This window comes from Diceros bicornis, assembly GCF_020826845.1.
Source record: "Diceros bicornis minor isolate mBicDic1 chromosome 39 unlocalized genomic scaffold, mDicBic1.mat.cur SUPER_39_unloc_1, whole genome shotgun sequence".
In the NCBI taxonomy this organism is placed as follows: Eukaryota; Metazoa; Chordata; class Mammalia; order Perissodactyla; family Rhinocerotidae; genus Diceros; species Diceros bicornis.
Genome location: NW_026690915.1, coordinates 999,484 through 1,025,821, shown reverse-complemented (window position 1 = coordinate 1,025,821; position 26,338 = coordinate 999,484). Strand labels below are relative to the sequence as shown.

At 47.7% G+C, this 26,338-nt stretch overlaps 1 protein-coding gene and 1 pseudogene across 1 annotated transcript; one reads left to right on the top strand and one right to left on the bottom strand.

Moving 5' to 3' along the window:
• Positions 1 to 4,005: 4,005 nt before the first annotated feature.
• LOC131402276 (proline-rich protein HaeIII subfamily 1-like) lies at positions 4,006 to 5,042 on the bottom strand. The gene is made up of 2 exons (XM_058537125.1): positions 4,531 to 5,042; positions 4,006 to 4,330 (listed from the first exon to the last, which is right to left on the bottom strand). The coding sequence occupies exons 1-2, from the start codon at positions 5,040 to 5,042 to the stop codon at positions 4,006 to 4,008; spliced, it is 837 nt and encodes a 278-aa protein (XP_058393108.1).
• A 15,960-nt stretch (positions 5,043 to 21,002) lies between these two features.
• On the top strand, positions 21,003 to 22,461 carry LOC131402275 (insulin receptor-like; annotated as a pseudogene).
• The last annotated feature ends 3,877 nt before the right edge of the window (positions 22,462 to 26,338 follow it).

Below are 26,338 nucleotides of genomic sequence, written 5' to 3'. Positions count from 1 at the left end.
TGAGATCAATGACTAACATCTGCCATGCACTTGGGAGTAGAGAGTGGTGGCATGGTACAAGGAATTTGCTAATAGTTACTACTATAAATAAAGTCCTTAGCATATGTCACTTGTTCCTGCTTCTGTCTTGGTTACACCTTGTTGCCACCTGTCTGACTCAGCTTTGGTTTGAGCAGAGCTCTGGGTAAATCACTCTGCTTTGGCCTTGCCTGTGACTTTCTGCAGAGGGCAACTTTGTTGAGGATAGCCTGGCTCTCTGGTCTCTGCCCTTTCCTTTGGCTCTGGTTGTAGACACATAATAAGTTCATGGGCACTAGAGTCATCTATCTCTTGACCATTGCATCTCCTGAGACTTGCAGGCTCCTCAAGAATGGAAGAGGAGGAAATGTCTCAAGCCAGTGAAGCTGCCTCCTAGCTGTTCCACCACCATCACTGTCTCATTATTTAACTCAGAAGAGGTCTCCTGGACATCAGAATTGGTTTTGTTTTTGAGCATGGGTCCATTTGCAATAATGGATTCCCTCATCTCCTCTTCCTAATTGGATCTAAACGAAAAGACTTGGATGTTTGTCGCATTCAATTATCCACATCAGTGCTGCTCATCCTTCTGTGGTTGTGAGATGAGTAAATGTTATTCCGTGATCCTCCAGCGACAATCCAAACATAAAGGGCTCTAGGCTCCCATTGCAACCAATTTTCTCTCCAGCAGAAAGGTAGACCCAGAGGGGTTTCTGATGCAACAGCTCTCCCTGGAGCTTCCATACCCAGGCGATGACAACTATCTCTGCACAGACAGAGGCAGCACTGGTTAAGCCCAGGATGCTGGAATCCAGGGAGGTTTTATCTGAGACTGTCTTGGAATGAGGGGGTTGACATGCTCATGGGGTGTTGAGAAAGGTCCCTCACTCCACACACAGACCATGGTAAGTGGGGGAAACACCTTGGAACCCAGCCTTGCGGAGATCTTGGGCATCTAGGCATGATTGAGAGACTAGACATTCATGGCAGGATGAATCCAAAGAACTGCTCATGTTGTTTCCCACAAACGTGCTGAGTTGAGTCTGAGTTGTGCTTGTTCTTTCCCTGTCTGTCTTCATCGCTGTGAACCCAAGAAGGCCAGGCCTCTAGACAGCAGGAAGTCATCTATGTTGATGTTCAATCCATCTTGAAGGTCAACCCATGCTGACCTTTCATAAAAGCTGTTGGAAGCAGCCAGGCATGGGCACGTGACCTTGGTCATGAGGCTGGTACCAGAACAAACTTTATATCATGGGTTGGGGGCACCTTCAGCTCACCTTCTGAGGACTGGCCATCCACAACTGTGATCCCCTAGGGGAGTTCTCAGTTCTGGCCTCCTGGGCAGAAGTGCTGAGCATTAACTCCAGGAAAGAAGCAACATCCCGTGTTGAGAGAACTTATGATTTGGAATCAGACAAATAGGAATTCAAATCCTAGTCTGCCCTCTTAGTAGCTGTGTGACTTTAGGTAAGTCACATCTACTCTCTCAGCCAATTTGTCATTAAAATTAGTTCCAACCAAAATAGTGTTTCCCTTGCAGAATATCTTCATTCAACAACTGTTTATTGAGTGAGCTCTGCTGTGGATTCTTAAGCTGTGCTAATGGATTGTGAGGCTTAAATAAATAATATAAATGACAGTGTCCTGCAAAATGTCATTTGATTATTAAGATGATCAAGGGTCCATTTCATGCCTGGCCATCCTGGAGAGATGTGAGAGTTTTACTGGCAACAAGAAGGGAAATAATGCTGGTGTCTTCACCCTGGTCACTCAGTGTCAACAAAGGGGTCCTCAGACCCAAATTTTGGCATCCTTAATGAAAATGGGGAAAGAAAGAGGTAAAACCACACTTGGAAAGTTGCTGAAGGGGCTTCTCTTCAACCCAAATGAGAAGTATTGATTTAGGAGTCACAGTGTGATAAGCCAGCCCGGATTCAAGTGAGTCATGGCTAACTCTGCCAGCTCTGGCTGTGTGACTGGCAGGGCAGGGGTTGGGGAGGTTGGGTGGGTGGAAACATATTTTCCAAAAGAGGTCTTGGGGGGGAAAGAGTTTGACAAAAGCTCATGACACTAGGGGACCACAACCAGAATTGCTAGCCTCTGAGGAACTGCTGGTTAGAGATTCCAAATATCCAGGGCTTTGCATTTTTTAAAAGATGCATCAAGAACAGTGGGACCCTCTGGGCACCTTGGAAGGAAAGGTGAATTTGAGGACTCACAGGACAGAGTGTGTGCGTGTGAGTGTGTAAAAACTCCTGAAATATATATTACAGTGTTTTTTTTTTTTTTTGGAGGCGGGGTGTAGAATGCCAAGATAAAAATAGGGACTTTGAAATCAAATCCCTATTTGTTCAAATCTTGGCTCTATTACTTCCTTGCTGGGTGATACTGGACAAGTCTCTATGCTTCTCTCAACCTCTATCTTATCCAAAAAAAAAAAAAAAACACCACATATAAATAACAATACATACAGGCACTGTTTTCTTTTATTGTGATAAAACATACATAACACAATTTACCATTTTAACCACTTCTGAGTGCACTGTCCATGGCATTAAGTGTATTCGCATTGTTGTGCAACCATCTCCACCATCCATCTCCAGGACTGGAGGATTAAAGCATTAAGCACATAAAACAGCCAGATGACTGCTACACAGTCAGCACTCAGTCGGTGTCAGCTCCTTTCAGGGTGAGGACGTGTGAGTGCACAGAGCAAGACCAGGTTCATTTGGACACTTAAATAGCCCTGGACAGGAGTCTGCAGTAGAAGCTCTTTACCAGCTGGGGTACTGGCGACTGGGGGGATTGATTGGCTGTAAGTTGACTGAAAGGTGTGAGCAGGCTCATTCTACTTCCTGGGGACATTTGGCCATGTGTGGAGCCATTTTTGGTTTTCCTGACTAGATGGTGGGAGGGAAGTGCTGCTGGCATCAAGTAGGTTGAGGCCAGGGGTGCTGCTAAACTTCATACAGTGCACAGGACAGCTCCCCACAACAGAGAGTTATCTGTCCACAAATAATGCCAAGGTGGAAAAACCCTGTTGTAAGCCAGTGGGGTTGGGAATGAGTGGATTTTTAAAGACTCTGCTAAGGGATCTCAGAAGCCAGAGAAGGAGCAGGTGGGTTTCTACCCAGTAAGGACAAGGGCATCACAGAGCAGCACTCATGAGGATGAACTGGACAAGGTCAGGTTTGACCATGGAAGGGGTCATGATGTTGAATAATAATAACAGGAGTCGACATTGACAAGAATGTCCTATGTGCCTGGCACTGTGCTAAGTGCAGATCATCCAGCCAGAACTCTTTAATGCTTTCCCCTTCCAGAGAATTAGTAGTATTTACAATTTATTGAGCACTTGCTGTGTGGCAGGTACTAAGCTCTTAACATTCATGCTTTGATATAATCTTTACAACAATGCCTGTGACCCAAATTATCACCATCCATTTTATGGATGAAAAAACTGAGGTTGAGTAGCTGCTCAAGGTCATGTTGCTACAAAGTATTTGAGCTGGGATCCAAGCTCCTGGGTACACTCTCCTAACCACCAATCCATACAGCTCATGTGATCTATTTCTTCTGCTTGGAACAACTTTCCCTCCCCTAGCTGCCTGGAAAATTCCTACTTGATCTTCAAAACTCAGTTCCAGTGCCTCCTCCTCTATGAAGGCTTCCCTGTCCCCACCCCAGGCAGAGTTTGATTCTCTGGGTACCCAAAGCATCATGCATGTGTCTCTATTACATTTCTGATTAGACTATTCTGAAACTATGTGAACAATGCTTGTTTTCCCTCTCGAACTCTGAATTCTATAATCACAGAACTAACTTATCTTACTTCCTTACATCATGGACTGACTTTGGAAAATGCTGCCAATAAGGCAGCCCATTCCGTTTTTGTTTGGATCTCACTGTTAGAAAGTTCTTCATTAGGGTGAACCGCACAGCCAGCCTCACTAAAACCCACTTCCAGGCAGCAGGAAGCAGGTGGTTCTACGGCATCAGTAGCCCGGGGTCGGGGCCGCCTCCGCCGAGCCGCGCCGCCGGATTTGTAGCGGCCGAGGCCGCGCGCCCCTCCGGCGGCTGATTCAAGGAGCCTCCCGGGCGGGGGCTGCGACCCGAGGGCCGCGGGCGTGGAAGAAAAGGACGCGCCCCCAGCGCCCCTCGGGCGGCCACCTCGGAGCACGACCCTCGCGGGCCGGCGCCGCGCGCTCTGATCCGTCGGGACCCCAGCCATGGGCGCCGGGGGCCGGCGGGGGGCGGCGCCGCGCCGCTGCTGGTGGCCGTGGCCGCGCTGCTGTTGGGCGCCGCGGGCCACCTGCACCCCGGAGAGGGTGAGTCTGGGGTCCGGGAGTGGGCGGGGAGTCGCGCGGTGGGGAGGCGATCCCTCGCCAAAATGGAGCCCCAGCTGTGGACCAAGAGCCCTCCCGGGTGGGGAGGCGGGTGGCCGGGGCGGTCACTCAGGTCCCGCTGGGGGCGGGAAGCCGCTGACCTTGGTCTTTGCCCGCCTGGGCTCACGGCTCCGCGCCCCGCGTGCCGGCCCCGGGCTGGAGCAACCTTGCGCCAGTGCCTGCTCTGCCGCGGGCGCCTCTCCGTAGCGCGCCTCGGACCCGTGCCTGGCTCTCTCCGACCCCAGGTCGCTCCGGAGAGGGGACACACGTCCTCTCTGGGTCGCCTCCGAGAAGTGGGGTCCCTGGGTCCGGGCGGCCACGGACAGCCAAATGCGCGGGGCGCACACGGTAAGGAGCCGGAGTCGAGGGTGACAGACCGGGGGGTCCCTTGGGGTCGCTGCTGCTAGGTGACGCTGCCCGGGGCGGGGAACTGTAGAATCCCTCCATCCCCTTCCTGGGATCGAGGCCCGTGGCTACCCTGGACTTCAGGTGCATGTTTACACTTTGGGATTCTGTTTCCAGATGTCCGGAGGCAAACTCCGGCGCCTTGGGAACAGCACAGTTATAGTAGCAGAAGGAGTGGACGTTTTTATCATGATTATTATAGTGGGTGTCACCGAATGCCACGGGCTGCGCCATCCTATCTCTCTGGACCCTCAGAGTGGCCCCTAAAGGCTGACGCTGTTGTTCGCCCATTTCATAAAGGAGTAAACTGAGGCTCAGAGAGGACGCATAACTTACTGCCCCAAGTCAGTGCCAGAGGGAGGACTGGAACCTCTCCGTGTGGTGCCCACCCAAGGCTCTGGACTGCTGCCGGGGCTCCCTGCTAACCTCCCCTTGCCAGCTCCGCCCGTCATGAAGCGGTCTTTTGCCGTCAGACTTGGGAGGTCTCTAACCTTGGATGAGCCTCTCATGCGCCCTAACCCCGAGGGCCTCCCTCCTGCGTGTCCCTGTGTGGCAGCAGACAGAGGCCAACCCCAACCCCAGCATGCTTCTGCGGCTTGACAGCAGGCCTTTCTGGTTGTGGGACAAGGACTGAAGAATCGTTTAAGAGAAGACGGCTGGAGATTCCCACCGTGGTGTCTGAGGCTGTGCTTTAAAAATATCTGTTGGGTTACTTCAGATTTCTGCATAAAAGGAAATCAGTCATGATGAGGAAGGGGTTGGGGAGGAAAGGAAGAGACTCCTTGAGTTCCCTGATGGTGAGTGAGGTGTGGGAGAAAGCATACACAGGCTCAGGAGTTGAAAACCAGGTTTGCTGAGCGCCTCTGCCAATTACGCAATGTCTTGATGCCCCCGTATGCCTGGTGTACAGTGAGCGCTCAATGAAGGAAGGATGGCAATTGGTTTAGGTTCTTGTTAAGAAAATCCAAGACAAGTTGTCAGACCTACGCCAGGCTTTGTGGTTGTTTGTGTGTATGCATTTGTGTACGTGCGGTTCCCTGTTCCTCTTTTCCTTGTGGCTTTGGTAATTAATTGTGGATTTACGCCTGGGCTTCCAGGAGTGAACAGATGGATTTACCACTTGGTTACACATTTACAGTTCCCACAAGGGCAGAGGCTTATGTGTATTTCATTCACTGCGACATTTCTAGAGCCTAGAACGGTGCCTGGCACACAGTAGGCATCTGGTAAATATTTCTTCTTGATTCAACTCTTTTCCTTCATGTCCTCACCAGTCCTCCAAGCCACTGCTCCTTTATTCTCCAGATAATACCTAACTAACAAGAATAAAAGGAAACACTCAGTGGGAGCTGTGCCATATGCTTTGCATATATAATCTCAGTTAATTCTCACCATGATCCTATGAGGTAGAGTCTGCCCTCCCTTTTTGTAGGCGAGCAACTTGACCTGGTTACAGAGCTGGAATTAGAGCCCCAGCTTGTCTGGCTGCAGAGCACTGGCTTCTCAATAAAAGGTTGTTCATTGGGGTCCCAGCCTCCCCATCCCTACCCTGCGGTAATGGTTAACAAAATCCTATCAAATACATGAGATGTGAGACCCCTCAGAGATTTGGAGAGGGGCGAGAAAGTTTACAGATCATTAATCTCTTACATCAACTGACACGACATTTTGGCAGGGCTGGGCGGTGGAGGGAGATCAATGTGATTTTTCAGGAATGAAGGACTCTTTCTTGGAGATGTTGTATGGGATGTTCCACCCTGGTTCATTCTCCTGTGGCGTCTCTGTTGCTTTGCTGAAGAGGGCAATGGCTTTCCCCGCCATTTCTCCTTGGATTGGCTGGCTCTGGCCTGAGATTACTTGGGCGTGGGGTGGGGGGATTGCAAAGCCAGAGAGTGAAGGCAGTGTGGGATTCATTAAAATGAAAACCCACAGAGTTTTAGGGGGGTCCAGTGAGTTGAATAATTGAGGTATGAGATGCTCGCTTCCAGAGCCCCCCCGCTTCTCAGATCCCCCTCATTTCTGGAGGATGGCATGAGATGTTTCTCTTGTGTGTTCTCTTGTGTGTCCTGGGACCCTTGGAGCAGAACTTCTGCCTGTTCAGTCACCTCCCTGGGGTTACTCCTAACCTCTGCTTCTCTCCTGGAGACTTGCCGTTCATCCCTGCCCCACTGACTTATGGAGGTCATGGGGTTGAGCCCCCTGGGGTCTCCACCTCACCCAACTCCATCGTTGACTTCCATTCTTTTTTTTTTTTTTTAACAGTTTTATTTATTTATTTATTTTTTGGTGAGGAAGATCAGCCCTGAGCTAACATCCATGCTAATCCTCCTCTTTTTGCTGAGGAAGACTGGCTCTGAGCTAACATCTATTGCCAGTCCTCCTCCTTTTTTTTCCCCCCAAAGCCCCAGTAGATAGTTGTATGTCATAGTTGCACATCCTTCTAGTTGCTGTTGACTTCCATTCTTAATTTGGTTTAGAGCAGAACCTCTCAGGCTCGGTGCTCCTGGCATTTGGGGTTGGATACTTCTTGGTTGTGGGGGGCTATCCTGTGCATTGGAGGATGTTGAGTAGCATCCCTGGTCTCTACCCACTAAGATGCCAGTGGCCCCTCCCCTCTCCAAGTCATGACAACCAACAGTGTCTCCAGACATTGCTAGCGGTCCCCAGTTGAGAACCACTGCATTCGGGGAGATAAATTTTTCCCTGTCTAGAACTCCTACCCAGCTGGGTCTCTGCTCCCTCCTCTCTGTTCGGGGATGTCCATGCACCCAGAAGCCTTTCTCTTTTCAGCCTATAAACACTCAGTACTCTCCCAAACCCCATTACCCACCACTCCCCTCCAGCCTTCTCCTGCCAAGCCTCCCCCTGGCAGGTCCTCACCACCCTCGATCTCTCACCTTTCACTCACTGCTCTGCCCATGGCAACTGGCTTGTGTCTCCATCACTTCACCAATGGCTCTAATGAAGGTAATCCCTCACCTCCCAGCTGCGTCTCTGCAGCCTCACCCTAGTTGACCTCTTTGAGTTTGCCACTGCCCACTTCCTCCCACTGGAAGGCGCAGTCTCCTGGCAATTTTTCACCATGCCTGGCTTCCTCCTGGTCCTCTCTCTTCCCTTCCTCTGTTCCCTTCCTGGGCTAAGATGTTAGCTCTGTCTTTCCTAGAGGACCAATCCCTACTCTGACCCTCTCTCAGCCCACTTTTTTATTTACACATAGTCAACCGCCTTCATCTAGAACAGGGGCCAGCAAACCACAGCCAGCGGGCCAAACCCTGCCCACCCATGCCTATTTTTGTAAATAAAGTTATATTGGCACGCAGCCACACTCTTTCCTTCATGCATCATTCGTGGCTGCTTTTCTGCTCTAACATTGGAGTTAAATAGTTGCGATCGCTCGGCCCCCAAATATTTATACTTTGGCCCTTTCCAGAGAAAGTTGGCCCACTCCTGATTGAGAGCAAACTCCTTGAGGATCATGATGACATGCCTGATAGCTTGCGTGGTCCCTGGTACAACATGCATGAATCAAGTTAAATGAAATGCCCAGGGATGTTGCGTTTTCCCCTTTGGAGAGAAAGCCGTATTAAAGAAATTTCTACTATTTGCTGTGCTGAATATATGGGTTCCGATGGTGAGAAAATAACAGTGATGTTCCCTCATAAACTGTGTGTGTGATCTTAGGATTTAGTTATTTAAATTGACATCTTGACGTTGAATGAGGATTCCTTGCCGTTGGTCCTGTCTAGAACCCAAAAGAAAGTGGTGTCTGCTAGGAAATTTTCTCTCAAGATCCCCTTGTGTTAATTGCTATTAAGAATACGTCAGAGATGGCTCGGTTTATGTTTTGTGATCGGTCTTTATGTTTTGTTAAGTTAAAATAACGAGTAATGCATTTTCATTGCAAAAAAAATTTACAAAAATATAGAGAGGGAAAAACAAAAGTTCTCCTGCAACAATTTATCCCTAAAACCATTTCATTTCTATCCTGCGAGGTGACTGTGCTATCAGTTTGTCTTTTAAAAAAAAATTTATTTTTTAAACCATACAGTGAAATTGAATTTTTTGGTGCACAGTTTTATGTATTTTAACCCATGCATAGAGTCGTGTGGCCATCCCCACAATTAGAACACAGAACAGTCCCATCACTGCCCAAGCTCTCTCTGGACGCCCCTTAATTATTAGACCATCCCCACCCCTAATCCCTGGCAACACCGATCTGTTCTCCATTCCTAGTTTTCCCTCTAGACTTTAAAAAATATCTTATAATTGGATTAATATTCTTAAAATTGAAGTGTTTAATTTAAGCACTCATACGATCCTCATTATTCACGGATTCCATATTTGCGAACTCGCCTAGTCGCTAAAATTTATTTGTGACTCCAAAATCAACACTCCAAGCACTTTTGTGGTCTTTCCTGGACATGCGCAGAGCAGCAAAGAACTCGAATCGCCCACCAGCACGTTCCCAGCTGAGGTCAGACACAGCCGTGCTTTGCCGTCTTGTGAAGGCTCGTGTCTTGTGAATTCCACAATCCTCAAGGATGAAAACAAGTGTCCTTTTTCGCGATATATTGAGTGCCATGTTTTCTGCTGTTTAAAATGGCCTCTGCCCATTGCTGAAGTGCCCATCTGGTGTTAGTACAAGAATAATGCCAAGAAGACTGTAAGGTAGGTGCCTTATGGAGAAAATAAGTGTGTTAGATAAGCTTCGCTCAGCCACGAGCTAGTGCTTAGTGCTGCTGATCGTGACCTCCAAGTTAATGAATCAACAATGTGTGACGTAAGGTATCCTAAAACAGAAACACACATAAGACAGGCTTATGTATTGATCAAGTGATGAAAGTATTGTGGCCAGAGCGTTGCAGGAACCTAACCCTGTATTCCCGCTGGGGACAGTGGTGCAGTATTTGCTAATTCAGTGTTTGAGGAGACTTTATAGAACATAACTGCTGCAAACAATGAGAATCAGCTGCCCGTAGTTTCCTATCACTGTGGTTTAAAAGTTGTGAATTTGGGTTTGTCAGTGCCCGCGTAGAATCCTTTGGAGTGCATTCGCCCTGTTTGTCCTATTTTCATCTGTGCTCAAGTCCTTGGATACCTCTTGGAAAGTTCATGAGATGGCACCAAACCCCTGGCTCGTGTTTCAAGGAGGGGTCTCTCGTGTTTTGCTGACCCTAGGGGCCAGGGGTTGCCCTCTGGCCTTCGGGACTTTAGAAGCGTATTTTGCTCCCAGCAGAGCAAGATTTGCTGTTCTGTATCCAGTCTGCCCAGTGCAGACTGGATATGAGTTCCTGTTGGAGGTCAAGGCAGACTTGGGGGGATTAAAATTTGATTTCCAATCTGGGGTTTTCTTCCAATCCATCAAGGTGATGGTGTCACATCACGGTTTACGTAGAAGCCTCTGCTGTGTGTTCAGGAATAGCAGCCTGCTACCAGGAGACTCTTGCTTCTCTCCTGTGCCTTTGTGGAAAGGTGGAAAACACAGGTACTTTCCAAAAACTGCATTTGTCAACAGTGCAGAAACAATGGTTGTACCCAAAAGGATAAAGAGAGTAGGGCTACAGTTGTTTTGTGACAGCTTTTCTATGATTTCTTGTCGCCAGTCTGTTTTCAAAGATGTATCCTGTTTCCCTGCAGAAGATCAGAAAAGGGATGAGTTCTGAGATGTTCCTTCCCCGATTACATCCAGTTGCATTGTATCAAAGTCACATGCTACTTTTTTCTTTTTACAAAGTGTCTTTCCGTCTTGCAAGTGTCCTCTTGGTTTTTGTTGTTACTGTGTCTTCTGTGGCACTCTGCGTCTCTGTGTGTGTACATGAGGAGGTGGGACTCCATAGATGGCACGGAAGCCCCTTATGATCCTGTGATTTGATGTGCAATGTCCTGAGGATTACAAAACTATGGACTCAACTGGAGAAATTAACCTAGAGGTTCCAGAGCTTTCAGACAGGCTTATAGAAGGTGTGGGTGTCAGGGTGGCTGTGGGTTTTTGGTCCTCTCTCTAGTTCCCCATCCTTAAATGTTGGGTTCACCAGAACCTCCCCCTTTCCATCCATTTCTCCTCTGTTGCCCTGACTTCTCCAGCTGTATCACCTGTTGTCACACTTCCACCAGCATCCACCCCTCTTCCCAAGCTCCAGACCCACATCTTCCCAAAGCCCACTGGACCCACATCCGGGAGAATCTCAAAGTCCTCACAGACTCAACATGCCCCAAACTGAGCCAGTTCTCTGTGCCACCCCAAACTGGTCCTATCTCAGTCTCTCCACTTTCGCTAACAACTGCCCCTCACTGCTCCCTCCTCTCCTCCACCTTCCTGGGGACCAAGTCCCGATAATGCTAATTCCCTACTGTCCCGACGGCCTTGGTCCTTTTCTTGTACCCATCTCCTCAATCAGCTTCCAGGCCATGCCATATATAGGGATGGTTCCAGCATGCCCCATTCAGTATCGTCTCCACTCTGCTGCCCAATGGGTTTTTCTACTTCCTGCTTTGGTCCTTCTGCAGATGCCAGCTAACTCCCTTCCCCTGGCATCTGAGCCTGGCCGCAGCTATGTGCAGTCGCACTTCTCCAAGCTCATGGCTGCAATTCCTTAGGGTTCCCTCTTCTTCATGCCTCTGCATTTTTGCATGTGCTTCCTGTGCCCCAAGCACACTTTTTCCCCCCTTTTGCCCATGGATGCCTGCTTTTTCCTCACGGAACGAGGTCAGAGGCTTCCTTCCTTCCCTCTCTGGCTTCATCATCCGTGCCTTCTCCTCTTTCAATACAGACTGGCTGTATCCTTCTGGGTCCCCTGTGTCTGTATCCATTGGAGATGTGTTCTAGTGGATCGTTGGCTACATGGATAAATGAAATCACACTCCAAGTGTGGGTCGGGGAAGGCGTGTTTGATGGCATATTTGTGAAAGCAGGAAGCGAAGTCTCACCCAGAGTGGGCAGGTCCTAGAGGGGATGGGATGGCTTGAAGTTAGGAGCAGAAAGTTTGGCTGGAAAAGAACTGCTGTGGACTGAATTGCGGCCCCCCCAATTCATATGTTGAAACGCTAGCCCCCAAGGTGACTGTATTTGGAGATGGAGCTTTTAGGAGATAATTAAGGTTAAATGAGGTCATCAGAGTAGGGGCCTAATCCAACAGGATTGGTGGCCTTGTAAGAAGAGAGAGAGATCGTTCTCCGTGCATGCACCAAGGAAATAGTATGTGAGGGCACAGGGAGAAGGCAGCCGTCTGCAAGCCAGGAAGAGAGCCCTCATGAGAAACCGACCATGTGGCACCTTGATCTTGGACTTCTAGCCTCCAGAACTGTGAGAAATAGATGTCCGTTGTTTACCACCCAGTCTATGATATTTTGTTGTGGCCGCCTGAGCTGATTAAGACAAGAACTGAGATCAGAATTGGCTTTGAAACACAGCAGCTAGGGACCCTGGCAGATAAAACAGATGTGGGTCCAGCTTTCTTTGAAATTCCCGGGGGCCAGTCCACCATGCTTATGGGGTTCTTTCTAGGGACAATCCACAGCCCCGAAGAAGGCATCTGATGGTGTTGATCCTGGGGCAAAGTGCTTAGTGGAATGGGTGGGGCTGAAGCCTGGGGGCTGGCAGGGGTCCTGCGGGAGAGGTGGGCTGGGTTGGGTAGATGGTATGTCTGTCCTACTCGAGTCCCCTCCACATCCTTGGGGACTTGGTTTAAAATGCAGATTCTTGGGTCTGGATCCCAGAGATATTGATTCATTTGGTCTAAAGCTAGCCTCCCTCCCCGTGATTCTGATTCTGATGGTCCACAGAACACACTTTGAGAATGCGTGTGTGATGGCTAAGGGCACGGGCACTGGTGTCCTAGGGACCTGTGTGTGATAGGCTGCATTATGTCCCCGCAAAATTCATGTATTGGAGTCCTAACCCCCAGCACCTCAGAATGTGACTGTCTTTGGAGACGGGCCTTTAAAAAATTAAGTTAAAATGAGGTCATTAGGGTGAGTCCTGATCCAATGTGACTGGTGTCCTTATAAGAAGAGGAGATTAGGACACAGACACGCACAGATGGAAGACCATGTGAGGACACGGGGAGAAGACGGCTGTCTGCAAGCCAAAGAGAGGCACCTCAGAAGGAACCAACCCTGCGACGCCTTGATCTTGGACTTCTAGCCTCTAGAATAGGGAGAAAATAAATGCCTATTGCGTAAGCCACACAGTCTGTGGTTCTGTGTTATGGCAGCCCGAGCAAACTAATACACTGTGTTCAAATCCCAGGTCTGTCTCATCCTTGCTCTGTGAACTTGAGGAGGACACGGTCCTCTCTGAGCCTCTCTTTCCTTCCTCTTCTAGAAAGTCCGTCTTGGTGACATGCATACAGTGTTTTGCCTGTTGCCTGCGCCCCAGCCTTGTGCACTCCCACCACTCAGGGTATTTACTGCCCCTCTGTGTCCAGCAATTTCCGGTGGAGTCCGTTTCACCCTCTACGGCTGTCTTTTCTTCCTGGTGTGGCTTTCTTGTGGTTACCCACTGGAATCCTGTTTTTTCGAGCTCATCTCCTCTGGCAGATCCGAGGTCTATAGAATTTGTGGGTCTCTTCTGGCTTTTTAATGTCCCTGCCTTGTGAACATCACGGGTCAGGCGTCTGCCTTTCTCACCCGAGGAGAGAGAACCCTACGGGGACACCTTCGGTTACATCTTTCCCAGGGCTTTCTTTGACTTTCTCATCTCCCACAGCTCCTTGCTGGCTCTTGGTTTGTTCAAAAGATCCGCTTGGTACACCCTCCAAGATTGATGACATTGTGCCAAGGTTCCAGAAAGATTATGGTCTGGATGGTGAAGGTCCCATCATGGACCTCTTCTACCTCTGGGCCACAGATTACACTATTTTCTTCCTCTGTTCTCCATCTTTGATGGTCAGCTGTTCTCACCTGCATCCCTCTGTTCTCAAGTACCCAAGCATTCACCTCAGGGCCCCTGTCCCTACTTGACTGACCTCTATGGAGGCAGGAGGAACCTCCTTTCTGCTCGACTATCATCCCTTCATCTGGGCTGAAGACCCAGTCTCCTCAGGTCTCCTCTCTGTGGGCTATTACTTCTCTCACCAACATTTTTATTGAGAATTTTCAGGGAAATGCATCAGCCTCCCACCTCCCATCCATCCATACACCTCCCTCAAGCTAAACCCCTCCACCAGCCACACTGGCTCCTTCCTTTCACGAGGCTCCTGGAAAGAATATCCTGCAGCCTCACTTCCTCACCTCTTATTCATCTTTATTTCCATTTAATTTTTTTCTGACTTTTTGATTATGTGATCCGGTCCCAGATCCAAAATTCACAGCTCTGAAGGGTGCTGGCGGTGAAATTCTTTTTCTCTTCTTGTCTTTTGCCTACTCATTTCCTCTCCCCAGAAACCACCAGTGTTGCACTTTTTTCTTTTTGGTACATGTTTACCCTCCTAGAAAATAGCGTTTGCATATTTAAGCTAATATGTATATCTATTGCCTGCCCCCCATTTTTACATAAATAATAGCATATCACACAGACTTATCATCTTGCACTTTACTATTAACAACATATCCTGGAGATCTTTCCATATCACCCATTAGGAACTTTCTTGTTCTTTTTTATAGCTGCATAGTATTCCACTGCATCAGCTGTCAGGAAACTATGGCCCATGGGCCAAGTCTTTGTACCTGCTTTTGTACAGCCCCAGAGCTCAGGATGGTGTTCACATTTTTAAATGGTTGGACAAAAATTCCAATTATTATATCATGACACATGACAATTATATGGAATTCAAATTTCAGTGTCTCTAAATAAAGTTTTATTGGAGCACAACCATGCTGTGTTGTCATGGTTTTAGTGCTACAAAGATAGAGTTGCGACTGAGACTGTATTACCCACAAAATGGAAAATATTTGCTATCTGGCCCTTCCTAGGAGAAGTTTGCTGACCCCTGCATTATATCATTGGTTCTTGGACCTCAGCCTGCATCAAGATCTGCTGGAGGGTGTGGTAAAATGCAGATTCCTGGGCCCCATTCCCAGAGTTTCCAATCCAGGAGGATCAGAATGTCTAACAGGTTCTCAGGAGATGCTGATAATGCCGGTCCAGGGACCACCCCTTTGAGAACCACTGCATCACGTGGATGAACCGTAATTGATTTAACTGATCCCCTTTTGATGGACAGCTATGTTGCTTCTGGTCTTGGGCCATTATGGACAGTGCTGTATTGAATGACTCAGCATCAGAGTTGTATTGCATGTGTGAACCTACTTGTAGCAGATTTCCAGAACAGGAATCTCTGGGTGCTGTAGGGCTTCAACTTTGTCTATCTTGATAGTGCCCATGCCCAGCATGATGCCTGGCACATCGGGATGCTCAGCACACATTTGTTGAATGAATACAGGAGTGATTTCCACATGGCTGACTTGCTGGCTCCAGATCCTGCGTTAGCATCCAGGTCTCCCGATGCTGCCACCTGCCGCAGCCCCTCCATTTCTCCTTTTTTGCAGAAGTCGATTTTAAGAGCCACTCTTACAGGCAGATGCAGAATCTTAAGGGTGTCTGATACCTTGGTGTGCCCAGCTTCTAATTTCTGAAGGTAATAAATCTGAGAATTGGTCACACATAGCTCAGAGTGGAGAACTAACAGGCACATGGGTCCAGACCGCAGTCCTCATCCATTCTTCATAGCTTTTGATCATGCAATTGTCATCATTTTCAGCGAGGAAACCGTGGCACCCAGAGACTGAGGGTGTGGCCCAGCATTACGCAGCTGGCAGGTGCCAGCTCTGGAGTAGGAAGCCAGATCTGTTGGGTTGCTAGTGTGCCCCAAAATTGGTACAGGTAGTGGCCTGACACCCGAACTCAAGGCTTGGTGGCGCTGGACCCCTGAATTTTGGAGGACGTGGTGTTAAGGCTAGAAAAAATGCAGAATGGAACATGTGACCCCAGACTAGGTCACCAGGGAGCGTTTGAAGAATGCTGAGGCTAAGGAATGAGTACATTCACGAGTGAAAGCAGAAAGTATGAAATTCTTAGCATTGTAAAGGAGTTTCAGAATCTTCTAGATACCTCTTTCCTGCCCCTCACACTCCTCTTTTGCTGCTTTCATAGTGGAGAGAAAACCAGGAGGGAGGAAACACTTTCCAGGACATCTCTCATGCTAGCCTTCTCTCCTTCTTGAAGAGTCTCAGATTCCTCTGGTCGAGGGAGAAATTCTAGACCAGCATTGTCCAAGAGAACATTATGCTTTGACGGAAATGTTCTGTATCTTGCTATCCAATATGGCGGCCACTGACCACATGGGGCTCTTGAAATTGTGGCCAGTGCAACTGATTTTTACTTTACTTTAATTTAATTCATTTAAGTGTGAATGTAAAGTTTCATTTAACTTCAGTTAATTTAAATGTTAAAAAAAATCAGTGCTTGATTCTGTTATTGGAAAACTCTTTATTCTGTTTGGAACAACTTGGGGATATGAATCTACATTTCCAATGATTCATGTTATGAAATCTGCATAGACAGACCGAGTATTTCTGATGAAAATTTAGCATCTGAATTGAGACACGCTTCAAGTGTAAAACACATGGCATTTCGGAGGCACAGTGGCAAAAAAATCCTGTAGAGTATCTCATTAATAATTTTTTAGTATTGCTTCCATGTTGAAGTGAAATTTTTGGATCCATTGGATTAAATAAAATGTATTTCATTTCCTCTGTTTCTTTTTATCTTTTTAGAGAAAATTTAACATGCCATCTGTGACTCACATTATACTCATATCAGATAGTGCTTGCTCTAGACCCTACAAACCCTGGTCACCCACAGTGACAAGCTATAGTTTGTCATCGCCCTTGACCTTACAACAAAGTAGGCAGAACTGAATAATTCTTTTATTTATTTATTTATTTGGTGAGGAAGATCAGCCCCGAGTTAACATCTGTTGCCATTCCTCCTCTTTTTGCTGAGGAAGATTGGCCCTGGGCTAACATCTGTGACCATCTTTCTCTACTTTGTGTGTGGAATGCCCGCCACAGCATGGCTTGATAAGCGGTGTGTAGGTCTGCGCCCGGGATACGAACCCACAAAACCCGGGCTGCTGAAGCGGAGCATGTGAACTTAACCACTACGCTACCAGGCCGGCCCCAGAATAATTCTTATTGCACTGTTTGTGGAGGTTTTAGTAGTGGCGTCACCTCCTCTGGGAAGCCCTCCTTGATTGTTCCAGACTGAGTCAAAAAGCTTGTTTTTATGATCTCTTCTAACCCCTTGATGGGTGGATATTTGCTGAAAAGTATCTTTTTGTAAGGTGCACTCACTCGATGCTTCATTGGGCATCTATCTGAAAGAACACAGATGGTAAAACTGAAACCTAGCATTAAAGCATAGAATTGCATTTGACCGCCAGGTTGTATCCTAGCACCACCACTTAAAACTCAGCTTGTGTGAGTCACAATTTGATCATCACAAAATAGGCATGAAACTGGCATCTCCTCTAGGCGTTCTTCTTAGAACTCAGCGAGAGAACGTGAGTGCCAGAGAATGGACCAAGTGCTTTACGTAGTAGGTGTTCAGAAAATATTAGTTGTCAACGAGGTCCCCCTCCTCCCTCTCCTTCTCATCGTCCTTCCCTACCTGTGTGTAGAGTGGCTATTAGCCAGGTGCCACTTATTAAGAACTTGAAGCATCCTTTTGTTCCCACCCAGAGATACTAAAAGCCAGCAGAAGCCTCTACATCTATTTTTGGCACCATTTCTAACATCCTCTGGGTATTTTCTGTCCCAACAGTATTGCTCTATTGTCTTAGACTTATAGGGACACATATGGCTTTAATGAATTGAGTTAGATTCATTGGAGATTTAAAAAAAAAAAGCAATTCTTCATTGTCCCCTACTATTACCATCGTTAATTTTTTATAACAACTGTATTGAGATATAATTCAAGACCGTACAATTCGCCCATTTAACGTTTACAATTCACTGGTTCTTAGGACATTCACAGGGTTGTGCAACCATCACTACAATCAATTTTAGAACATGTTCATCACCCTCAAAAGAAATCTTGTACTTCAGCCATCACTCTCATTACCCCTCCCCCAGCCCCTGGCAACCACTAATCTGTTTTTTGTCTCTGGATTTGTCTGTTCTGCACATTTCATGTAAGTGGAATCATACCACATGTGGTCTTTTGTGTCTGGCTTCTTTCACCAAGCATGTTTTCAAGATTCATCCATGTTGTAGCATGTATCGACACTTCATTCCTTCTGATGGCTGAATAATATTCCATCATATGGATGTGCCACATTTTGCCTATCCATTCATCAGTTGATGGACACTTGGGTGGTTTCCACTTTTTGGCTATTATGAATCATGCTGCTATGGGCATTCATATACAAGTTTCCGTGTGGATGTATGTTTTCATTTCTCTTGGGTATCTACCTCGGAGTAGGATTGCTGGGTCAGATGGTAACTCTTTGCTTAGCCTTTTGAGGTCCTGCCAGACTATTTTCCACAGCAGCTGCACCATTTTCCATTTCCACCAGTAATGTATCAGGGTTCCAATGTCTCTACTCCTCGCCAACACTTGTTATTGTCTGTGGTTATGATTGTAGCCACCCTAGTGGGGGTGAAGTGGTACCTCATTGTGGTTTGGATTTGCATTTTCCTAATGTCTGACAGCTGGTTAATCTCTGAATGCACCTTCGTATCTGATTTTGGTCCTGCCACAGCCTGGGGAGGATGGCGGGCAGGTGTTGATTGCATTTGCACCAATTTCGTGTGTGTGTGTGTGTGTGTGTGTGTGTGTGTGTGTGTGAAATATAGAGTGTTAAGGTCAGACTTGAGAAGTACAGAGCTGTGGCTCTGTACTTCTGTTTTCTCTCTAATTTGTGCTTCTTTTGCAAGTTATTCTCAGGGTGGATTTTTAAGAGGATTTACTACTATTCTTTAGAACAAGCTGTTTGCCTCAAAGATGCTGGGGGAAGGTTTAGTGTCTTGGAATAAAAGAAGTGGGGGTTGCAAACTGAGCCTTCCATTCCAGGTGCTGAGGGCTGTGGTGTGTGTGTTTTGACAAGGAGAAGCTGCCTAAAGATTTTGGGGCTTCCTGGGAGGCATCAATGGCGTGGTACCTGTGGAGACCTCTGTCTGTGGACGCTGTGGATGTGACTATGGCCGGAAGCCTCAGACCGGGCTTGGGTGGCATGAGCGTGTGGGAACGGAACTGGCATCGTGGTCCCCTCAAAGCTGCTCCCAGCTTCCCAGTGAGTGTGTGTGCGTTTTCCCCTGATTGAGCCTAATCTGTACAGAATGTGACCCAGGAACATTGCTGCTTTGTTTGCTGTGCTGTTTTCTCTCTAATTTGTGCTTCTTTTGCAAGTTATTCTCAGGGTGGATTTTTAAGAGGATTTACTACTATTCTTTAGAACAAGCTGTTTGCCTCAAAGATGCTGGGGGAAGGTTTAGTGTCTTGGAATAAAAGAAGTGGGGGTTGCAAACTGAGCCTTCCATTCCAGGTGCTGAGGGCTGTGGTGTGTGTGTTTTGACAAGGAGAAGCTGCCTAAAGATTTTGATTTTGATGAACGTTAACTGAGTGTAAGGGACACAGGAGAAGGGAAAGATCCAAATATTTATACGGAGGAAAGGAAATCAGAGGAGGCTTCCTGGAGGAGGTGGCATTCGAACTGGATCTTGAAAGATGGTAGACTGGATTTAGAAAGAATGAGCTAAGGCATAAAGGGCTTTGACGGCCAATGGGGCTATGGCTACCCTGTCCGGTACAGTAGCCACTAGCCACGTGTGTCTATTTCCATTGAAATTAACTCAAGTGAAATGAAACATTCAGTCCCTCAGGCTTATTTGTCACATTTCAAGTGCTCGAGAGCCACAAATGGCTGGTGGCTTCCACTGTGAACGGCACAGGTACAGAACATTTCCATCATTGTGGAAAGTTCTGTTGGACAGGCTTGCCGTAGAACAAGAATTGCCAAGCAACACCCCTAGGGCAAAACTCCAGCTCACCTCACCGCCTGTTTTTGTAAATAAAGCTTTATTGGAACACAGCCGCAGACACTCAGTCACATGTTGTCTCTGGCTGCTTTCCGGCTACAAGGGCAGAGTGGAGTCGCCTCGATGGAGACCATCTGACCACAAAGCTGAAAATATTTACTATCTGAGCCTTTATAGAAAACGGTTGCCCACCTCCCGTCTGGGGAAATGAAGGCACAGAGCCTGAGGATGGCTGTGATATTTTTTGGGAGAAATAAACAACAATAAGATAGTTGACATTAATTGAGCACCTACTGTAGTTGACATTAATTGAGCACCTACTGTGTACCAGGCTCTGTTTGAGTGCCTGCATGATTTCACTCACTCCTCCTCATAGGTCATGTTAGAGGGGAGGACACAGCCTCAGAGTTGTACGAGAGGTGTGGCCAAGCCAGTTTAGCATGGTGAAGGGGATGGAGGGGCGGAACCCCAAAGGCTGTGAAAGAGAAGTGCAGGGTCATGGGGAGCCATGGAGGGTGTCAGAGCCCGGAAGGGACCACCTTCAGGAGAATGGGCACGCAGGGTGTTTGTGCCGGGGAGCTCAGACTTGCTGGGAAGCCCTTGCCACCCCCAGATAAAAGGTAATTAGGCCTTGGCTGTCTGCCTGGAAGGAAGGAGGGTTGGGAAGGAGAGTCAGTGAAGTGGGAGAATGGACCAAACATTCAGCTCTCCTGGCCCCACTTCTGATGTGGGCACCTTGATCCCCATAAATCCATTTCCTGAGGATCTCCAACGCTGACTCACTGCGGATGGCTCCCCTTTCTCCCGCCCCTGCCGCATTACTCAATCCCCTGTGATCCCAGTGTCTCCATTGCATCATATTTGATGTGCTGATTTTAAAGCTTCTAACAGGTACTGCCAAAGGAATTACTTTCTTTGCCTTTCGAAAGTAATGACTTAGGCACGGACACTCTACAGAGAAAGCCACTCATCAGGGCTGGCTATAGAATTTGTGGAGCCCAGTGCAGAATGAAAATGTGGGGCCGGTTGCTTAAAAATGATTAAGGATTTCAAGACTTACGGAAGAGCGTTAAGCCAAGTCCCCTTCTGAGTGAGCGTGGGACTCAGGTCGCACGTCCACGAAGCTGGCCCTGCCACTAATTCTTGTAACCCACTCACGGTGTGTTTGCTCACCTGCCTTGCTTCCTCCTTGTTTTCACTTTAGTGTGCCCCGGCATGGATATCCGGAACAACCTCACGAGGCTGCACGAGTTGGCCAACGGATCCATCGTTGAAGGACATTTGCAGATACTGTTGATGTTTAAAACGAGGCCTGAGGATTTCCGAGACCTCAGTTTCCCCAAACTCATCATGATCGCTGATTACTTGCTGCTTTTCCGGGTCTACGGGCTGGAGAGCCTGAAGGACCTGTTTCCTAACCTCACGGTTATCCGGGGCTCGCGCCTCTTCTTCAACTACGCGCTGGTCATCTTCGAGATGGTTCACCTGAAGGAGCTTGGCCTCTACAGCTTGATGAACATCACGCGGGGCTCCGTCCGCTTCGAGAAGAACAATGAACTCTGCTACCTGGCCACCATCGACTGGTCGCGCATTCTGGATTCTGTGGAAGATAATTACATTGTGCTGAACAAGGATGACAGTGAGGAGTGTGGGGACATTTGTCCAGGCACTGCCAAGGGCAAGACCAACTGCCCTGCCACCGTCATCAACGGGCAGTTTGTCGAGCGGTGCTGGACTCAGCCACTGCCAGAAAGGTACGCTGGGGTGTGAAGGGCTCTTAGCCATTTCTCATATTTCTTAGAGAGACACTAGAGGCATTCACTAGACCAGGAGGTGGCAAAACTTTTCCTGCAAAGCCTCAGGTATTAAATACTTCAGTCTTTGCAGGCTATACGATCTCTGTTGCAACTGAGCATGGCCATTGTAGCAGGAAAGGCAGCCACAGGCAACACAGAAATGAGTGAACATGGCTGTGTTTCAATAAAAGTTTATCTACAAAGCCAAGTAGTGGGCCAGATTTTGCCAACTCCTGTGCTAGGCAGTTGAATGTTACTCTTGCTTGAGAGACAGGTAGGAGTGGATGGGTATGGACTTTGTTGTAGAAAAATAAGTTTGTTTCTTATCTGATTGTAGAAGTAAGATTGATCATGGTAGATGTTGGGAAAAAGGAATATGTAAAGGAAAAAAGCAAAACAGTAATTTTTTCTTCCACAATTATTAGGAGTACTTCCTTCTAGTGGTTCTGTTGCATCTTAATTTACTTAACTTTCCCTGTGGTTGGGCATTTAGATTATTTCCAGTTTTCACAAAGAGAGGGAGGAACATTTTTGGGTCAAAGCTTTCTCGAGCATTTGTTTCTCTAGGTCTTGCTTTTCCAGAAGTGAAATTTCTGGGTCAAAGGTTCTTGATGCCCTTGCCAAATGGCTTTCCAGAAATGTTGTACCAACGGGCTCTCCTCCTAGCTTTGGCCGAGAGGGAGCACCTTGGCAGCTTCGAGTGTTGTTTGAAAAATCTTTCAGAATTTACTGGAGGGCGGAGCCGATGTGTCGTCATTGTTTCTATTTGTATTTCTTTGATTGCTATCGGGGTTGAACCTTTTAAAACATGTTTGTTTATCATTTGGCTTTTCTCTTCCTGTTCCTATCTTTTGTCTGTTTATCTTTTAGTACCTTAGTGGTTTTGAAATATTCATCTGTATACAGTTACCATAGGTGAAGGCAGCTAACCCTCTGCCAATTACATCCTCTGACATTTTTGTTCAGTGGTGAAAATGCTCTGAATATCAGTTGCAGAGAAACTTAAAACGTTCATGGAGTTCCGAGCTGGATTTTTGCTTGCCTCTCATGTGACTTATGCTTAGAAAGTCCCTTCCTAGCTATAGAACGAATATTTCTTTCCAAATTTTCTATTTCAATTTTAATTATTATCATTTTTTGTGTGTGTATGAGGAGGACTAGCCCTGCCTGAGCTAACATCCGTTGCCAATCCTCCTCTTTTTGCTGAGGAAGACTGGCCCTGGGCTAACATCCGTGCCCATCTTCCTCCACTTTATATGGGACGCCGCCACAGCATGGCCTGACAAGCGGTGCGTTGGTGCGCACCCGGGATCAGAACCTGCAAACCCCGGGCCGCCGAAACGGAGAGTGCACACTTAACCACTACGCCACCGGACTGGCCCCTAATTATTATCGTTTTTTAAAAACACATTCGTCATGGACATTTGGAAGCTATTTGTGTGCACTATTCGAAGGAGTATCCATTTTTCTCCAAATAACTAGTTGGAGTCTTGCACCATTTAGCGCAGAAATCTACCCCTTTGTCATTGATTTCGGGTCTGTTTCTGGGTATCCAAGTCTGTCTCTCTTTGCACCAGGGCTGTGACTGGTCTAATCACTGGAGTTTTATAATGTTTTGATATCCAGGAAGGCAAGTCCCACACACACGCTCGTGACTTGTTTATTGTGTCATCGACTCTCTCACATGTTGTGGAATTCCCTGGGAGAATTAGTGAACATGAGATTGGGGTGGGAGAGAGTGTGTGGGTGGTTTAAGGGTTGTATCACAAAAGATAGGGGAAGGGAGAAAGGAGGGTCTTCTCACCTGAGCCCAAAGCTACTGGGAAGCCACACGGGGTGAGTTCCCAATAGAATCCACGCGCTTGTCGGGGAGGACTTCATCGGAGCCCCAGGGAGGAGCCCTTCCATGGCGCAGATGTTGGATGGTAGGAAACAGGAGGTGAGAGAGTTGAGAGAGTGGAGACCACACCTCTTTGGAGAGGCTGGGCAGTGAAGGGAAAGAAAACCTGATTGTTTGTGGATGGGGAGGGGATGATGCTTATTATGTTGTGGAAAAATCTAGAGCATGTTGGTAGGCCCGGGACAGAGAGAAGCCAAACCACACCAAGACGGAGGGTCAAGGTTGGGGCAAAGTCTTAGTGGAAGTAGAGAGACCACCTGTGGGTTTGGAATTATGTAGAAGAACAAGGAAACTTCTGACGTGAGGGTGGGGTGATTAGGCTGGGTGGCAGTGACGATCTAGGTGAATTTCCAGATGGGGTTGTCATTCACCGATGGTGAGAGGAGGAGAGAATGTGTAGGATCTACTACGTTATGAGGGTGTGCAGCTCCCAGGGGAGCTCGGTTATCCTTGTTTTAGAAACCAGAGAGGTTACTTAACTGGCCTAAGGCCACACAGCTAATAAAAGACAGCTGGGGTTGGTGCCAAGTCTGAGACACAAATAAAGCGTGTGTGTGTTTTTTGGGAGGAGTGTCTCCTCTGTTTAGGAACTGGAGAGCCACTCCTGGCTGGGGCACCAGGGAAAACAGTGAACGCTCTCTGATTCCAGGGCTGAGTTCTCCAAATTTAGATGCTTGTTTGAAATGCTCCGGGCTCACGCGTCTTGAGATACAATTTAAGATGTTCCTCTGTGGATTTATTTCTGTATCCGTTTTTGTCAAAGTGTGGAGGACGGTATTATCTGCCGAAATGTCCCCGATATTTCCAGCAGGTTTTAAAAAAAAATCTTTTGCTCCTGAGAACGGGGCTGGTTTTTCCAGCCTGGGGGTTTCGTCACTGTGGGAAGGTGCGGCTCCGCGTGTGTGGCTGTGACGGACACCTGCCAGGCTTCCGGGTTCCTGGCATCTGGCATCTGGCATCTGGCCTCGATTTCAGCTGCTCTTGGTTCGTAATCAGTGGTCGGGTGAAGCGTTGTCCTGTCCTGGTAACAGATGTCCAGAAACGATTGTTCCTTGAACTGACGCTTCTGTCTGTTGAGTGCAACTCAGCTTTGGTTTTTCTTTTTTCCTCAATTTCTTTTATGGTGGAAAAGTACAAGTGACATAAAACTGACCATCCTAATCATTTTAAGTGCACAGCTCAGTGGCATTAAGCACATTCACATTGTTTTGCAACAACCATCACCACCATCCATCTCCAGAACTTTCCATCTTCCCAAACTGAAACTCTGTCCTCATTAAACACTGACGTCCCCTCCCCCTCCCCCAACCCCTGGCCCCTCCCGCCTACGTTCTGTCTCTATGGATAGGACTCCTCTAGAGACCTCCTATGAGTGGGATCACACAGTATTTGTCTTTTTGTAACTGGATTCTTTCACTTAGCCTGATGCCCTCAAGGTTCATCTACATTGTAGCGTGAGTCAGAATTTCCTTCCTCTTTAAGGCTGAATAATATTCTGTTGTATGGATGGACCACATTGTGTATCCATAGATGGACACTTGGGTTGCTTCCACATTTTAGCTATTGTGAATAATGCCACCATGAACATGTGTGTGCGTCTCCGACTTTCTAAATGCTTATGTTCCCTTGTTGCTGTGGCTTTAGAAGGCTTATTTAACATTGTATGGGATTTTTTTTTAACATAAAACAGACTGAAATGAGCCTTTCGAGGATACTCTGCTGTCTTAGTAGACAGATACAGACCTGCAAAAACTACCTGTCAACTCCTCCATTCCCCTGGAATCTCCTCAAGTGCTTCCTCAAGCATCCACAGCCATTGTCTTTTTCATGCATGATTGCTGGGTTCCAGAAGCTTCCGGGGTCCAGTCAGCATTTGGGATGAAGGTGTTGGGCTGGCCTCTGGACCCAGTTGCAACATTCTCTACAAAGTCCCTTCTTCCACCTGTCACCCATACAGTGATGCTTTGGCAGAGAGAGCAAAGGAAGATTCTCAGTGGTTAAGGTAATGAAAAGGAAGATGCTTCCTTTTAGGAAATGCTTCCTCTCCATCACTTTGTCCACAGATTTGGGGTGAAGATGCCAGGAGAGGCCAAATGCCAGGAGCCCTGGATGGGCAGAGAGGAGATGGAGTCTATGTGAGCGGAGTCACGGAATAGCATTTATCAACGGGCCTACGATGTGTTGGGCATTGGAGTTCTGGGGCCACGGGAGGGACCAGCTCCTGCCACCAAGAGAGGACCTCCTGGTGGCAAATAAATCTGTGACTAAGTACACTTTGGGGGGGCAGTTAGAAGAGGGAAATCTCTGTGGGTGAAAGCTTGGGTTGAAGCCCTAAACTAGTCTTCAGAGTCAGAGAATATCTCCCCCAAATCGGCGTGTCATTAAGACCCCAAATGTCAGCCTCACTGGACCCGTTTCCAAGTGGTTACAAGAATTGTTTGGACTCCAGCAGGACTGTCTTGGAGTCCTGTTTGGCCGTTCACTGGTTAGGACCTGGATCAAGCCTCAGTTTCTCGATCTGAAAAATGGTGATAATTGTGGGACCTGCTTGTGAGGGTTGTGGTTTGGGGGTTATGAGACAGTGTGTGTGGGGGGCACTTAGCCCAGCTCCTGGCACTCTATGAGTGTTCTGGAAGCTTCTCATAAGTGCTGTGGGTCCACCACCCTCTCTGGACAGATGAGCCGCTGGGTGAATACCTGCCAAGGCTTGGCTCCATTTCTGATTTTGGTCTTGGGGCAGGCAGTGGAAAGCCCACCATGTGACCTGCTGATGAGAGGTGGGTGCTGGACCTACAGACCCACAGGGAAGACCATTCTGCTCACCCGTTGCCTTCAGATGCTCTAGAGACCACCAG

Bases quoted from the DNA above. Each gene is read 5' to 3' on its own strand.
- LOC131402276 (XM_058537125.1), bottom strand. From the start codon at position 5,042: ATGGCGCAGCCCGTGGCATTCGGTGACACCCACTATAATAATCATGAT. The intron at 4,331-4,530 runs GTGAGCCCAGGC...TCCGGGGTGCAG, and splicing joins GGCACGCGGGGCGCGGAGCC to GTGGCCCGCGGCGCCCAACA.